This window comes from Magallana gigas, chromosome 7, assembly GCF_963853765.1.
Source record: "Magallana gigas chromosome 7, xbMagGiga1.1, whole genome shotgun sequence".
Taxonomy (NCBI): Eukaryota; Metazoa; Mollusca; class Bivalvia; order Ostreida; family Ostreidae; genus Magallana; species Magallana gigas.
This window is the reverse complement of record NC_088859.1, coordinates 17100738-17117839: the sequence shown is the minus strand read 5'-3', so window position 1 is coordinate 17117839 and position 17102 is coordinate 17100738. Positions and strand designations below refer to the sequence as shown.

Here is a 17102-nt window from a genome sequence, read left to right as displayed (position 1 = left end):
TGACTTTTTATCAGGAGAGAAGCCAAGCTTAATACCGGGTTAATGTCCAACAACAGCGACAAGATTAAACTGCCGGAGAGAGAACTGAAGGTACTGGAGTAGAAATAAAATGTCTGCAGTGGGAAATAACTTCAAATCAACAATGACTTCAAACAGAAAGGGGAAATATTTTAATAAGTAGAGATCAGTTTGAAAGAATAATGAGTAAGGGAGTTAAGATTGTGTTCAGTATGTGGGTGGGTGGAATGAGAGAGAGAGAGAGAGAGAGAGAGAGAGAGAGAGAGAGAGAGAGAGAGAGAGAGAGAGAGAGAGAGAGAGAGAGAGAGAGAGAGAGAGAGAGAGAGAGAGAGAGAGAGAGAGAGAGAGATGAAAACAGAAAACAAAGATTTCTCATAAAATGAGAATGAAAAGTATTTTTTGATAAGTTGGAAAGCAATGAACTAGGGTCATTTGTTTTCAATCATTCTGTGTAAACAACTGAAGGGTTTATTGATCATTCAGTGCAAAACAATCTGTAAAGGACATAACGCATGTTTTGGTTTGATGAAATAAAAAATAAATGACACATATAAGGCTGTATGGTCATAAAAAAATAAAGAAATATCATCACTCTTTTTTGTCTGCTGGGTTAGAAAATATAGCTTAAATATTAAAATGTGTTGCTAGAATAAGGAGACTTTGAAAGTATGGTAAATATCGTTGACACTCAGGAATGACATAAATATGATTAATTTGTATGACATAGAAGATCAATTTACTACATTTTCATGCAGATTTTATTTTCAAAGTGGTTTTGGTTGTGATAAAATATACTTCATCTGCAAGTACCAAATTGCATCGCACTTTGAAGCTAATTACACAAGATGGTAATTTTTGGGAGTAAGAAACTTGTTTTTGTGATATTTTTAAAAGGGTTTTAATCAGGGGTTAAGGAAATTAGCACCCACACAATCTTCCTAAATATGAAAAGTCTAATCCATCAAAGCAAAGTAAGAAACCTATAAAAATTACAAGGCACTGCAATTTCCTTAAGCTTGATTAGAAATGGGGAGAAAATATCAACTTAAAGAGAACATGCACTTTTGGGTTATCAGATTTAGGAAGTGTAATTGCAGTGAAATTTATTTCTGTCGGAATATCTGTCAGAAAAATATGACGCATTAGCTGTTAAATCATGTATAGAAATCAATTCCAAAAAAAAACGTTGGGAGTTTTATTTCTGGGTTGTGCATAGAAAACCTTTTTAATTTGTACGTAATCTTGTTTAAGATTTCATGCACAAAGGATGAAGAGTTTTTCTTCCTCCTGAAAGATATATAATACACAACTTTAGACCTTTGGAATGCTTTGAAGACTGTTTACAGATATTGAAGAAGACACAGCTATCTATATGTGACACAAGCCAGTAACAAAAGCAAACATATAATCTTGATGGAGCTGTGAGTTTTAACAGCATGTAATTGAAAGGGTGATAGGTCAAAGTGCCAAGGGTCATAGCGCATATCTGATTGAATGAGAGAGGTTTATAAACAAACTCTTCAATACCAAGAGATAAGAAAAGACAGAATGATGGAAGTTGTTGAACCAATAAAAACAAATGTTTTATTGTCATATATTTCCCCATATCTATGAGTTATGTTATCGCTTCCTAGCTCTTGCTGAAAGAAATCAGAACCTTTTTCTTCAGCAACTGTACGGTGTAATGATTTAAAAGACATGTTGAATAACACCGTTATTATATGAAAGACCGAACTACATATTTATTGCCGCTTTATGAAAGGCGATTTCCTACTTTGTTATGTAGACAAACACCTGAGGTGATAAAGCCCCGAAGTAAAACTTGTCAGAAGTTACGAGTTACAATACCAATTTATCGGTGCTACATGTAGCCATTAGAGCCCCCCTGTACTGAATAGCTTCATTTTATTTCGATGTTGTTTGTGTTTGCAGATAACCATCTTACAAGGAGCAAAGATGCTGGAAAAGTTCTATGTAGAACGCATCTTCCCACTCCTCAATATGACAGAGGAGGAATTCTGGGAGAGAAAACTGCTCGAGTTGAGAGATTGGAGAGGTAAAAAATATTTTTTTTAAAAATGAATAAAAATCCCTGCCTTACCCTATGGTGGTAATATAGCTAACTTCTATAGAAGGGTCCTTTAAACAAATAAATAAAAGCTAATTAAATGGTATATATATGCAAGTGAACAATCATTAAGAATTGCTTTGTTAATGGTAAGTATTTTTCTTCAATATTTACACAGGGTTACCCCCACTTATACTCCCTAACCCGACCTTTCTTATTAACCCCACATACTTGCTAAATGAGATAGGTAATTTGTGTAGCAGAATACAAAGAAATTGATGACATTGATGCAGTTGTTGGCATGGTTGTCCAATTATGTGAATAATAAGAGGGGGAGGTATTGACTCAGAGGTTAAAGTCATAAGTGCAATTAGGAAAAGATATAACTTTCCTGTCCATTACTTTTCTACATTAATTTATGCAATTACAGGAAATTCATTTACATTTTTGTTCAGATTGTATATGTGACATTATCGTAGTCATATTATTATAATTTATGAAAAAAACTTCATGGGGTCAAAGTTCAAAAGTCAAGGTCCCATGAGGAACACCCAAATTGGGTTAGGACACACATGTCCTGTCCGCTTGATCATTGCATTAGTATATTTGGGAAAGTGTCATGCTCCAGTTAAACTAAAATTCGCAATTCTCCCAAAACTGTCAAAAAATGATTTAGGAGCATTGTCATTGAACTAAAATGCATTCAAATTATACAGGAAATAGAGTGTACAGCTCTGAATCTCCCAATCACCTCAGTGTTTTTGTCTCAGTAAGATTTTGATGAAAGGTAGAACAAGTGGTATTGATAGCTGTAAATATTAATTTCAAAAGATGTCAATTAATGCACATTTTTCATGTTTTGTGTGGAGGGAGAACTTTTGTCTGTTGGAGTAAAAGAGATGTGTGCTGAATAAATTATCTTTTATTATATGATTTTTGACACCTCGTCATGATGTGAAATTCTAAAAACAAATATCAAAGGCAGATGTTTCCTGTAAAAAAGTCTGATCACACACAAACTCATCAACTCCACCAATTTTATGTCAACCTGTCATGAAATTTACTAACAATCAAGAGGAAAAGTACATGCACACTCTATATGGACATTTTTGATCATAAAAGCAAAGAATACATTTCACACAAGACATTTATGATTTGATGTTATTCTTTTGAAATATGTATAACTATCTAGGATTAATGACAGTTGTAAAATTGTTAAGGCGCGATTAAAAGAAAAAAATCTTTAATAAGTGAACAAAAGAAGATAAAAATTTTTAAAAATCGTGACTATAAAAAGACATCATCTTTTGAGGAAGTTAACATGCACCATAACAACACTATATACAAGACATGATCCATAATCACTTCTGATTCTTTCTGATTTAACTTTTAAAGTTTAGCATTTGGAATTTTCCCCCTTTTTCACATCTCATTTTTTGCATGTGGAAATATCAATATACTCTCTTGTAGCATTCCTTTAGAATCCTGTCTTAAAAAGACGACATTTTTATATGTGTTTCTGACCAAATTACAGACATTTATTTGGTCTTGAGAAGATGTTAGATTCCTGTTTTTACTTTCATTTTAATGTGGTTAACATTTATGGTACATGTACAATCATTACTGCTTATTTTTTCTGTCGTAAAGAGAACCGAACAGAAATTTAATGCTTGTTACGTGACAAATTTTATGTGCCTATGTCTCTTTTTTTCCATGTTTTTTTTATAGGTTTGACCAGTAAAAAGTTCTCGGAAATATTCTCCAAGGCCTTTCTTATTCCCCTGGATGAATCAGACAACTTTTTCAGACTAGAGGTTGGTCTTCAAATCATTCTCTTCATGAAGAAAAAAATTCTGATATGTGCTAAAAATGTAAATAATATAAAGGCTCAAGCCTCTAGTTCCTGTGGCAGATTTTATGAAGCAGATATGAAATACTGGAAAGTCCTTTACGTCAAAAGTTTGGTTGTCAATACGAGCGCAAGGACCATTGGCTTGATTGATTGTGTGAATAATCATGCCTATTTTTTAATCAAGCATAGAAATGACATTGGTCGTACACATATAATTACAGTCAAACTTCGTTATCTCGAACTAGATGGGACTGTTTAAAAACTTTGAGATATCTGAGTGTTCGAGATATCGAGAGTAAAATACTTAAAAAATAAGTAGTTTGGACTTAAAAATCACTTCGACATTTCCATTGTATTTGAGATATCAGTGTTTGAGATATCAAAGTTTAACTGTACGTAGAATACTATCGATATGATTGGGCGGAAAGTGTCAAAGTTTTAGTGTTTTTAGGAGGCGGAATGGTCAACCAATAAAATTAACTTTCAATATCTATTATGAAATTTTTGGAAATTAATTTTAATTTTAGCTGCAAATTATAATTTAGTGAAGAAAAATTCTTGATATCTTGGCTTTAAAATTTGAATATTTTGCCTTAACTAAATGAAAAGTTCTCCTTCTGAAAGAAATATACTGGTAGTCTAAAAATGGCCACAACCACCCATACCTGTTAAGGTTGTATGGGACACTTCCATGTTGTATTGTTTATCGAAATTAACAATTAAATGAAGTGTAATTATATAAGTAGTTTCTTTTTCAATATTGTCACCTAACAGTGTAGCGCCTTGTTTTAGAGGGTTTACTACGAATCTGTACGTCATGAGTTCGAATCCCGCTGGGGGTTTTACAATTTTTACCTCACCAAATACTTTTAAAAGCTATTTTTTTTTGTTAAATATTATAAAATTTGAAAATTCTAAACTAGTGGAAGTATTTTAACTTTAATTTACATTAATCTACATTGATACTGACAAATGTTTCATACCACCTTAAATTTATAATTTCTTAATTAAAAAAACCCTTTTAAAATAAGTATATTACAAGTATTACAAGTATATTGACATACTTAGGAATACAAAGTTGTTCCTTTCTTCTGCTTTATGTTTTCCAATACTATGGACTGGTATTTTTATTTCCTTACTATCATGATTTTATCATTGACTGTAGGTGAAGCATCTGAATCTGCGTCGGTACGCAGCCATGTTGGACAGTGCAGACATTAGAGATGACCTTGACCTGGTAACAGAGGTCCATTCACCCAGTGGTATGATATTTGCTCTATGTCAAAAATCTTCAAGATATGTAGTTTAGATTGATAAAAAGTTTTTAAAACATTGAATGAATAATGGCTTAAAAGATAAGACTATTTCTATGACTTTTTGATTTTTTTAGGACAGCAAATTTTTCTCTGCATGGAGCTCCAAAGAATTTTTGTTAACTGTTAACAGAGTATTAAGCTTTTAATCTTCAATGTTTTGACTTTCAGCTCTGCCTTTTGGTAAATGTTCGTATCAAAACTTTGTCTTTTTGACATCAATCTAACTCTCTCGTTCCTCAATCGGAGTATACTTCTTCTCACCTTTGAAATAACAAGTTTGAATGATAGATGGTGATTTTGCACATCATCCCTATAACGAAGCCTCGATATGATGTATTTAAGTACGCTGATTATGATAATCACAATTACTCAGTTATCCAAGACTTTTCAGTAATTGACATAATCAAAGGGAGGTAATTCAATATAGCATATAACCAACATAATCAAGATGCATACAATATTATTGAATTCAAAACTTTGACATTTATTTTTGAATAAAAGAACCAAGTATAACAAAGCAGAATCATATAGGGAGATAAAGATATTAAATTCTTTTTTAAAGATTTATAAATACCAGTATCTTTCCATCATGATGGCAGAACCTTAAAAACTTAATTTTCCCCCTCTTTTTGCACATACTTTATAAAGATAGATTGAAACCATGCTATGGTTGATTTTTAGAGTTTAATTTGTTCCTCTCTGCATGATAAACATTTTTTTTTTTTTTCGTAAGTCCCCTTTTCCAACATTGCCATTCAAGGCTAAAGCATGAAATCAGATGTTGCACTTCAGCACCTTAGTTCATGATTTGTCTGTGTATCGTTACATACAATAGTTCAACATGCAAATGTCAGGTTATTGTTAGGCATGTATAGTAAAGGAAAATGTCAATGACAGAAAAGGGAAAAATGTCAATTAAACCAAGTAGAATCAAAACTAGTTTTCTGCCGTAGTCTTCTTGTTGAGATTGTTAAATGTTATTAATTTATTCTCTTATAAGACATTTTCCATAAATTATTTTCATTGCATGTACAGGGCAAGAGAAGTCAAATTAAGTGTTTTGGCACAGTTTTCATTGATAGTGCAATATTAACTCAAAGGTGATCAAGTTTAAAACCTGATACTGGTCTTAATGGGAAGCAAAAGTCACAAAATTAGAACAATTCCCATATGCAATTCAAACTACAATACAATGTTCATTGTTTTGATTGTGAATGTTGTGACCATAAGTTGAAACTTTTACCGTTTACTTATTTTAGGGGAGGTAGTAGCAAGAGCACCATCTTTGGATCAAAATTATTTTGACCCAAATAAAGTAATCATCTACACGACCCGCTACCAGATGATGAGGTAACTTAAATATGATTGCCAAACTTTTATTTTAATTAATAAATTGATCTTATGGTGAAATTTCTCATCTTTTGTTAGTATAAGAACCAATGCAATGAAGATATTCATGTTACAGATGTATTTGAAAGTGACCTTAAATGTGTGTATGACTTCTGAGCTCTATCTTTTAGATCAAGGTCCAAGCCATGGAAACCCCGACGTAGAAACGTGACCTTTGATCAGTTACAGATACCCCTCCCATTACCTCACCCAGGGGTCATAGCTCTGTCTATATACAACAGGTAATGTACCTAATCGATTATAGTGCACAGTGGGTAATACACATACATATCCACACCTGAATTTTCTTTGTTCACCTTTACCTAAGAAATAAAGAGAATGGGTTGATGTACTTGGCACCTAGAACTATTCTTAATTTGCATATATAAAGGGAAGAGAGATGGGGTAGTGGACATTTATCTAGAAAAGGTAGAGAAAATGCTTGATATTTTGGCATGGTCGTTGTTTTTTTATGAACTCTCCTTAATTGTAGAGAGCATGAACACAGTCCCAATAATATAGAAGATGCCTATTGTCAAAGGATCCTGAAGGCCTCCAAAGAAGTCCCCTACATTGACCTCGGGGAATCCATGACAGAGGAGGAGATGGAGTTAGAGGCCTCCACCCCCGAGGATGGTGCTGAGGGGGAGGGGGACTTCCTCCACATCGCCCAGCAGGAACGGACCTTCTCGGAGGAGGACATGGCCCGGCTACAGGACGTCAAACTGAAAGAGGTGCGAGTCACAATCCACTCCCCCGAGGGGCCCCCTTCCAATGGGAGGGAGGGGCGTCCTATCCCTTTTGTTGATGAGGGGGATAATGGGAGGGTGGTATACACTGAGCCCGAGGGGGACAACACTTGTGTGGATGTGTAGGGCCCACATGCAGATTCTGTGATACAGTTTGGTTTATTTTTTTAGGGGTCTCAGCAAGGAAGTCTTTTATCTGCAATACTCTCATATTTCACCTCATTTTTTATGTCGGAGCTTAAGGTTTTTATGCTCGTTGCTTTAAATGCTTTTCCTATATTAAGCAGTCTTATTTTTTAATTTCTTCCATGCTATGTTTTCCACCTTAATGAATTGACTATCGGATGTGTTCTGGAAAAGTTGAACTGGTGCTATATGTTTATGTTTCTGAGGCACATGTCCTCTATCATCTGTTTTTTCGTTTTCCTGTATACAGCTTAAATTTGTAAAGGTCATTTGTAAGTATAATTTTACCTAGAAACATCAATGTATCCCATATTGGACAACATCATAAGTAGGCCATGCAAGGGAAATAACTCAGCACGTCATTCTGCTACTGCTACAAGTACCGTACATGTATGTTCATTGATATCTGACATTTTAGTATTTTATATAAGTATGGTATATAAACACATTATCATATATATATATCTTTGTACTAAAAACATTGTGTTGTGCATCAGATGTCATATATATAAGTTGTTTTGCAGTTTACCTTATTTTAACTTGATTTGCCCACAGTTGTGCCAAAGTACCTCAAAATGATACCAGACTCTTTTTTTTTGTATGTATAGTGTCATATTTATATATTAATTATGTATAATAAGGTAATTAATGCAAGAAATGTATAAGCATGTAATATCAAAGGATTTTATGAGTTGTGTATTCATTATTTTTAAAATTTAAGTCTATAATGTACTAAATTGATATGTTTTGTGCTGTGTACATATCAGTTAGCTTCGTCAAGTCTTCCAGGCACTGTGTATGTGGGTACCAGTATTTTATAAATGTTATTATAATTTCATGAATCGATCCATGAAGGCAACAACCAGTTTTTGGACAAGTAATTTCCATGACGTTGATGAGTTTCTCTTTGAAAAAAACCCCAAAACAAAACATATAAAGTCTGTCATTGGAATTTTGTTAGTATTGGTTGGATTACTGTAGATACCTTATTTTACACGAGTACTTAATTTCGTGATTCAGCCATTTTAGATCAAATCGCGAGAACATAATATCGTGAATGCCGAATTTTTCTAATAGTTTCATGTAGTTTACATATATGTCCGAAAAATAAAAGCGAGATTGAAAAATTTGTAAGATTTACTTCTCGCGATTTTTTGCGGATATTAATTCCTCACGTTTAATTAGGAATCTACAGTATATATGAACAATTTTTTCTTGTAATGTATTTAATGGAATGTTAATATACATCCAATGGTTGATTTCCGCATGCACAGTACATATACAAAGTTCTTGTTTATTGTGCTGCATTGTGAATAAATGCACTCAATGAAATATTAACATTACCGTAATTTTTTTTCTAAAAAAGCCATGCTTTTGTAAAGACATAATTGTTTAAGAATACGTTTTGCAGTTTAATTTTTCAGGGTTGTGAGAAAGTGTTTTAATTTATTGTTGTTTTTTAAGATTTATTGATACAGAATTTTAGTTTTACCCCCATGCCTGACGAAAATTTAAGCTTTGAGAATTTGGTGATATTTTTTATATGCTTGTTTTATATAGATATTACTCAAAAGAATGTGTCTTTATATTTTAGATTTAAGGTATTGCTATGAATTTTTGATTGGCAATTTACTGGTAATGATGTATTTGCAAATGTAAAAGTGTGAATTAGATAAATGGATAAAGACATGTAGACTAGTTACTAATGCCAATAAAGTATGCCAACATGGTGATGTCAATAAACCATTGAATTAAAAAAAAATAAAAATTTAGAATTCTATCATCTTCATGCAGTTTGATACTATAGTCTGTCCCAAATTTTGGTTTTTGTCTCATTTGGGCAATTTTTAATAAAAATGCACATACTTACAAAAAAGAAGTGCAATTGGAATAGATGAAAGGGGAAATACCCAAGATTTCTTTATTGAATCATGTTCATTTTTCACTAAAAAGAAATCACAGGAACGGAAACATTTTTTTTTTCAATGAAAATTATATTTACTTCTGCAGCTACAAAAAATTCTTCTTTTATTCATTTTTCGGGGAAATCTGATACCTCATAAATTTTTTTTAAAAATACGTTTATTTACCGTCAGTTGTTTTCAAATTGATTAATGTATGTTGTTTTATGTGCATTTGTTAGTATTAGAATGTACATTTTAAGACCCTTGGTGCATAATTTCAATGTGTATATTGCTGGTATATTAGGGGGAGGGGGGGGGCTTTTTATTTGTGAATGGTTGTTTTTAAAGGTTGCCTGTCTTGAATGCAGAAACAAAAAATTATATGGAGAGAAGGACAAAATATATATATATATATATATATATATATATATATATATATATAATTTAAAAATAATAAATAACCAGAATAAAATCACAAAATGATCCTATTTACTGCAAACGTTTTCGCCATTCCTGGCTCTTCAGGCAGTTATAGATCCTATTTACTGCAAACGTTTTCGCTATTCCTGGCTCTTCAGGCAGTTATATAACTGCCTGAAGAGCCAGGAATGGCGAAAACGTTTGCAGTAAATAGGATCATTTTGTGATTCTATTCTTAACTGCCTGAAGAGCCAGGAATGGCGAAAACGGTTGCAGTAAATAGGATCATTTTGTGATTTTATTCTGGATATTTATTATTTTTAAATTATTTAAAACTGTGCCAATTTATCTTTTGTTGCATTGGGAAATTTTTTATATATATATATATATATATATATATATATATATATATATATATATATATATATATATATATATATATATATATATATATATATATATATATATATATATATATATTAATATTACAGAAGCCTGAATTGATATTTTTTTCAAAAGCAATACTGAAGCTGTGGATGTATCGGTGTGGAGATGTGGATTTAGTGGATAATAAAGTTATATGTACATAGTAATCCAACTGAAATTTTAGTACATGTATTGTTACATTAATCATACTCTGAAGAGCACACAGTTATCATAATTATGTTTTTATAGTGTTTTATTTTCAGTTATCAAAATTTAAAATACTGTGGAGTCATCATTGTTTGTGGGGGACCTATGTTCTTGGCTTTTGTGGGTAACCCTAACCACCTATACACAATCATTTGTTTAATATTTATCAAAATTATCCTGATTACACTACCAACGAAGTTACGTCCCCACGAACCAAGAAAATTTTGGCTACCCTCAAATAAAAATGATTCCATAGTATACCTGTACACTGACACACATTTGTGAAGCTTGCTTGTAAAACTTGCATATCACAGTTCTTGATCCTTACATTGATTGAAGACAGGGTATCATTCATGAACTTCATAGACTGCATTCAAGATTATAGTAGCTATATTTAGATCCAGAACACTTGTAATTCAATGAATTCGTTTTAAATTAATATTTTAGGAAAAAGAGAAAGAGGTAAACTTGTGACCATTTTGTGCAATTTTTGGTTTGTTTACATGTATAATTATATGTCAATCCAATTAAACAATTATGCAAATAACAGGGAATTTTATTAATGACAGTACGTTTATGATAATAAAATATCCTCCCAAAATGGCAGAACGTATTATCAGAAAGCCATATCCAGTCTAGCATAAACTCCCTGACCGGGAAAGCTTATTCAAATTTTATTATTATTCTCAATCCACAAATAAGTAGGCAATACTTCTCAGCTTTTGGACATATGAATATGAAAATAATGTATATTAAAAACATGCAGTTTTCAATAGATGCTTGCATTAGCATTATGAATTATTCATAAAAACAAAGAATTCTGCAACTTGGCACCCAGTATATAAATGCGAAATTGGCAAAGATTTTCAAGGGTGCATGAGCAGAATGTTATCTACTCTATAGCCTTGTGGGCAAATAGTGGACTATCTATAGCCTTGTAGGCAAATAATGGACTACTCTATAGCCCTGTGGGCAGATAGTGGACTATTCTATAGCCCTGTAGGCAGATAGTGGTCAGCCATCTTGAGTGCAGTCCTGTTACATTGTTCTTGTTTTTCTAGTTTATGTGTTTATTTGTTTCAGAAGTATGAATGAGGACCTTAGTGCATGTTGGACTCGGTTTTGTCTTGAGGAGTTTCCGGTTAGAAGATTTTTGTGTGAACTTTTTTAGTAGAGTGTTTTGTACATGTGATTTTAGCTGCTGTGTACTGGTACTTGCCTGCTTACTGGGTACTTCTCATCCCGTTGATCTTTTGCTCTATGTCTATGTCCATGTTTCTGCAGAAATGTTATTTATTTTGTTTAAAGATTTTAATTGCTTTTTGTTTATACCACTTTCCTGTTTTATTTTCATGTTTTGTTTTTTTTTCTTTCCCCATTACTGGCAACATTGTTTTGACCCTTCCCAACTACAAAACAAAACCTGTTCAAGACCTTTTTAATGCAAGTCTTACTGTACAGCAATTATAACTAACAACACGCAACAGATAAGTATTTACAATCAAGTCTTGCTTGTATATTGTTGTTATGTCTAGATTGAAAATAGAGTCCTTTTCAATCAGTGCTTGTGATTACAAGTGAAACAGAAACTGGTCAAGTGATAAACGGTCGCTTTATACAATATATTGGGATGGATAAGACTAGTTGTTTTATGGACTAACCCAGAATTTCCAGAGTTAATATAAAATTGTTAGTGCTATTTCATGTACATCACATAACTGTTAAACATGTCAATGTAAAACAATATATGTAAAAACACAAATACAGTCCGCTTGTTTTAAAACAATATTGATGTAATTTTTAATTATTAAAGGTTCACATGCTTACCAATTGCTATTTCACATCCGTTTCTGCACAAGAGTGCCTTTTCAGTTGGTGGTTGTGACTTGAAATTATGATCAATGTTGCTCTACTTTTTCACAATTAATATGTTAATTAGACTGCATAACCTGGAAGCTTGACTCAATTGCCTATGTGATATATTTGTACAACTGTTAAACCACAATTAAACTCTTATTGCATAATCTGTTTCTGACAGCATAATTTTCTGTGCAATTGTTTTCCACGTATTATTATTTTTTTTTTCTTTTCTCGCTGTAGTTTTTGTCAAAATTGATTACAATGGATTCTTTGTTTTGTGATAGTTATAATTTTTCCACATTTACATGTATTAAGCTTCATTACAATGTCTATATTACTGGCAAGCACTGGATGTAATGACTTGTATGAAATTATATAATAAACCTTTCATAAAATTTTGTGTTCGTGCACTTAATTAATAAAGCTCTTGATATGGGGGAGATTTTTGCTGGTATAAAACCTTTTTCAGGAAAGATCAGAATATTTTGATTTTGAACAGCTCAGTGAAGTGATTGGGCCCTGCCTTGAGCTAGAATTGTCCCAGAAGGACTGCCTAGAAGGGCTTCTATAGGATAATGCCATATTGATGATGATGTACAAATGACATCCTTGAATAATGACTTTAGATACAATGTATTAGGTATTGATACGACTTCAGATTACAGGGAGAATGAGCCTCTAGCTACAAAATTAACCGTACACAGTAATTCATTTCCATTGGTAAATAAAGTGGATGAGATAGTAACATTTTTTTCCTTTATCATTGTACAGGGAATTAATATCTGAGCCAAAGCTTTTGGGTACTATGAAAGGACAAGAAACTTTTGACAAAAACTGGTATTACATATAGCTGTGTATTTTAATTAGCTTTTTTGACAGAATGCAGCTTCTGCTAAATCCAGTACTTCACCAAATGTCGAACATATAAATATAAAGGTGTATTCACGAACAGGCCTTATCAAATCCAAGCCAACCTGTTGAAAAATCATTTTCTGCCAAATGTTTTACACACCATATTATTTTTAGAGGATTGGTTTACTGGAAAAGCACTTCTAGGATTAAATAATAAAATAGACAAAAAACCCAATAAATTGTTGAAGGATTACTTGTATGTCAGAGACAATTACAAATGCATTCAAAACTCTTCAGACATTTATTTAAAAAAAAAAATCAGTTTTAAAAAATTGACAAGTATTACTTGCAGCAACAAAGTCAAAACATTAAAAAACAAAAAACAGTTTGTGGATCCATGATGCATTGCCAAAAAAAATTTAATCTGGCAAAAAATATCAATAAAATAACCACTGTATTTTGGTACACAGAGAGACATTTTACATATACATTCTATATCCAAATGTAAATTGTGCCATATGCAATGCATATTTAAAGACAAAAACATAAGTATTACATATGAAGATTCGAGTATCTTTCACCCGAGAAGGTGTTGTGCTTCGCATGAAATTCCTAGATTAGCCTTATTCTGGCATTACTACGGACACAACTGCATGAATACCAGTAATTTGCACTTGAATGATGTTCTAACTTTTATTTCTTAAAAAAAAACCCCATGTTTTTTAAAGAAATAAATCTTAACAAATGTGTTGCTTATTTGTGTGCCCTCTCCCTTTCATGAAATAAATCCAACAGGGATATTTTTCTATACAAGCACTACCAGAATTTACAAAAAGATTGTGTTTGTTTCATCAAAATGCTTCTAAGTTACGGTAATTTTTCTCAAGAAAAAAATTGCTTTTAATTTCCCTACCTACCATAGACAAAAAGTCATGACAGGGCAAACAAATTACATTGTGATTGTTAATTGCCTAATATTGCAGAAAATATGGTGGAAAACAATCCCTACTATTAGATTAAACATCAAAATACAAGTTATACCTGTACTATGAGTATTACCTTAACATTATAAAATTTATTTATAAATGATACATAAATGTACCATTAACTTGGCCATCCGTTTCTCTGTTCACTGATCTATCTGTATAGTGTGTCATAGCTAGTACATGAGGACTTGTTTAGAAGATCTACACGTTACAGAGAACAGGTACATAAATTTAATAAATCTACGACGCTGTCCAGTTAGACGAGTTACGACAATGCTTACTCGTGGTATCTTTGATACCCATGATGTAATCACATTTCACTCTACAATGTTCACTTAAGCTTGAGTGTGGGCAGACTTTTACATGCAACTCCATAATGTGAGGTTGTCTTGAACAACATAAACAACAATGAACTGTCAATATGCTTATAAAAAACGCTAATATTTAAGAGCCGGCATGCTTTAACAAGAGAAACAAAATTTGAATTAATGATATCCTGTATATACATGTAGTTTTTCTCTTAAAATTACTGACAACCCATCCCACACTACAAACTCGCAAATAAAGAAAGATATCCTTTATAGTATGGTAGACTTTCAAATCTAAAGGATCACCACTCACAAAAACTTGTTTCCCTGTATTGTTGGTTAAAATATACAGAGTATAATGTAAAGGTATTGAACGTACAAGGATATGGATAAGAACGTGATTCTTCAATGGTTTGAAGTTTGATAAATAAACAAAAAAAGAAAAAATATAAATGATCCTATTTCAGTCATTTCTACTTTCAACAAACATATCCCAAGAGGTTATTCATCTCCATCAGTAGTTATTCTTAAACAAAAAATATGCCATTTCACTCTTGATTTATTCCTTAGAAATCTCAGTAACTTTGTGAAAACACACTCCTTACGATGTCTTTAACCTTTTTGCACTAGTACTGGGACCCTCTTCAGAATCTGAATCCTCTTGCTGTCTCTTAACGGGTTTGTCTTTAGGGATAGCACTTTGTGGGGGACAGGGCTGAAGAAGCCATCTCACATTGTTCTCCAGAAAGTCTCTGAGCCCTGGGGGCAGGCCCACCTCCTCCAGAACATCAAGGTGAGGGGGGATGACCTTACGCATGATCTGACAACACATGAATTGAAGGGACGTGGGGAACGAACTGTTGCTGATCACTTTCATGCCGCTTCGGGCTGCCGTCGACGACACAACGGGATACAGCGTTCGACCCTGAAGACCTTGATAAGCTATTCCTGCAATAACGTGAGAACAAATCTAGTCATTGACAAAATAATGCGCAAAAGAGACACAAAGGTGGATCTGATTATTTGAGAGTTAAAAAAATCACCTTAAACATTTACTAAAACCAAACATATATAGATAGGCCAAAAATATAAACAAAAGGAAATAACATTAAAACTCAAAACTTTTGATAGCACACCTAATGGTTTTCTGTTTTTATAAAATGATAAAGTTCCATGCCACATGTCTAAATGAACCCCAATGATGGCCCCCTGGCCAAACTTGCTGGAGTAGGATTCCTTCAGTTGTTTGTGCTGGATCTGTCCAGTGTAGGAGATCCCCCAGGAGTTGCTGTCCAATCCAATCATGCTGCAGAAAACATGTCTACAATGATCCAGGTCCAAGTCACCAGTGCATACACCAATCATCTAGAAACAAAAGGATGACAATATTACCAGTATATTAGACTAGAGTACTGCGGCTATTCTCTTTTCTTTTTCTAAATTTACCAAAGTCAATGCTGTATATTATCATTAAATGTCAACCTTTAAATAAGGATTTTTGCAGCAAAATTTGACAAGAAAAGTTATGGAAAATATAAACAAATGTTCTTAACTGCACAGGGTATTAAATAAATCAAATTTAATTTACTCCTCAATACCAGTACATTGTACTGTATACTAACCATATCAGTACCATACACTGGTGTGGTCATCTTTATCTCCCAGAAATATTGGTCATTTTTCATGGGCATTGTTCCCCTTACTGCTGCTGTCCCACAGCTGTAGTCGATGTGAAACATCACCTCCCGAGAATCGTCCTTAATACAGCTGGCTGCTGATTTTGTGTCATCATCCCAAACCCACTCAAACTCTAAGGTAGATAAAAGACATTTTCTACAAGTACCTTTATGAACATTGAACAAGGAGCATGAAGGTTGAGATGATAATAATTTGGTTTGTCATCTGATATAACACACTAATTTCACTGCTTTGTCATTGACTGCATTGGCTACTTTATTAATGACCTTTAATTATAAATCAATATGTGCATGCAAAGCAAATTCATACATATTATGACTCAACAATGTATAATATTATAAATCATATTTTGGGCCTTTGACAGCTGTTCAACTTATATACTCGTAACTCCAGTATGTCACTTACTTGTATTTTCCTCTCCACATCTGCAGAACTTTTCTCTCCCACGCTTTAAACAGTCACAGAAAGACTTGCTCACTACAGGCATTCCACGGGATGCCCTGACCCGTGGTGACATCAAATCCTCATCCTCAGGCTCGGGCTCAGAGCATTCTGACAAAGCTTCCTCCTCGTCACTGCTTATTTCCCCCGACTTAGACTCAACCGCAAAAAGTTCGCTCATTACTTATCCTTAGCTTCACAAAACCACATAAGACATTTGCAAAAATACCAATTATACTACATTTTGACAGTCAACATTGGTCAACACTTTCTTTCTTCGTCATATTTTTATCAAACGTCTACATAACAATGATTTAAGGATGCACTAACTACCCGAAGTCCTCCTAAATACTGAATTTCTTATTTCTTTTTTTATTAAAACATGGTATTTTAACAACATTTATTCTCGTGTTGACTATTGT

General features: G+C 32.9%; 2 protein-coding genes across 5 annotated transcripts in view; one reads left to right on the top strand and one right to left on the bottom strand.

Moving 5' to 3' along the window:
• LOC105332190 (uncharacterized) overlaps positions 1-12340 on the top strand; it is a 69229-nt gene extending 56889 nt beyond the window's left edge. For 2 of the 4 annotated variants that reach the window (XM_020068884.3, XM_020068883.3), the window contains exons 27-36: positions 15-90; positions 1951-2074; positions 3815-3900; positions 5104-5200; positions 5423-5440; positions 6514-6604; positions 6775-6885; positions 7137-7377; positions 7829-7850; positions 11619-12340. In XM_020068884.3, coding sequence (XP_019924443.3) covers positions 15-90; positions 1951-2074; positions 3815-3900; positions 5104-5200; positions 5423-5440; positions 6514-6604; positions 6775-6885; positions 7137-7377; positions 7829-7850; positions 11619-11620 — 868 coding nt within the window. In that variant the 3' untranslated portion in view covers positions 11621-12340. The remainder of the gene's footprint in view (positions 1-14; positions 91-1950; positions 2075-3814; positions 3901-5103; positions 5201-5422; positions 5441-6513; positions 6605-6774; positions 6886-7136; positions 7378-7828; positions 7851-11618) is intronic. The other 2 variants (XM_034457697.2, XM_011434660.4) reach the window with 2 other exon arrangements.
• A 1610-nt stretch (positions 12341-13950) lies between these two features.
• LOC105332186 (SPRY domain-containing SOCS box protein 3) lies at positions 13951-16974 on the bottom strand. The gene is made up of 4 exons (XM_011434650.4): positions 16645-16974; positions 16164-16351; positions 15678-15906; positions 13951-15489 (listed from the first exon to the last, which is right to left on the bottom strand). Exons 1-4 carry the CDS (start codon positions 16859-16861, stop codon positions 15143-15145), a joined length of 981 nt encoding a protein of 326 aa, XP_011432952.3. The 5' UTR covers positions 16862-16974; the 3' UTR covers positions 13951-15142.
• Between the last annotated feature and the right edge of the window lie 128 nt (positions 16975-17102).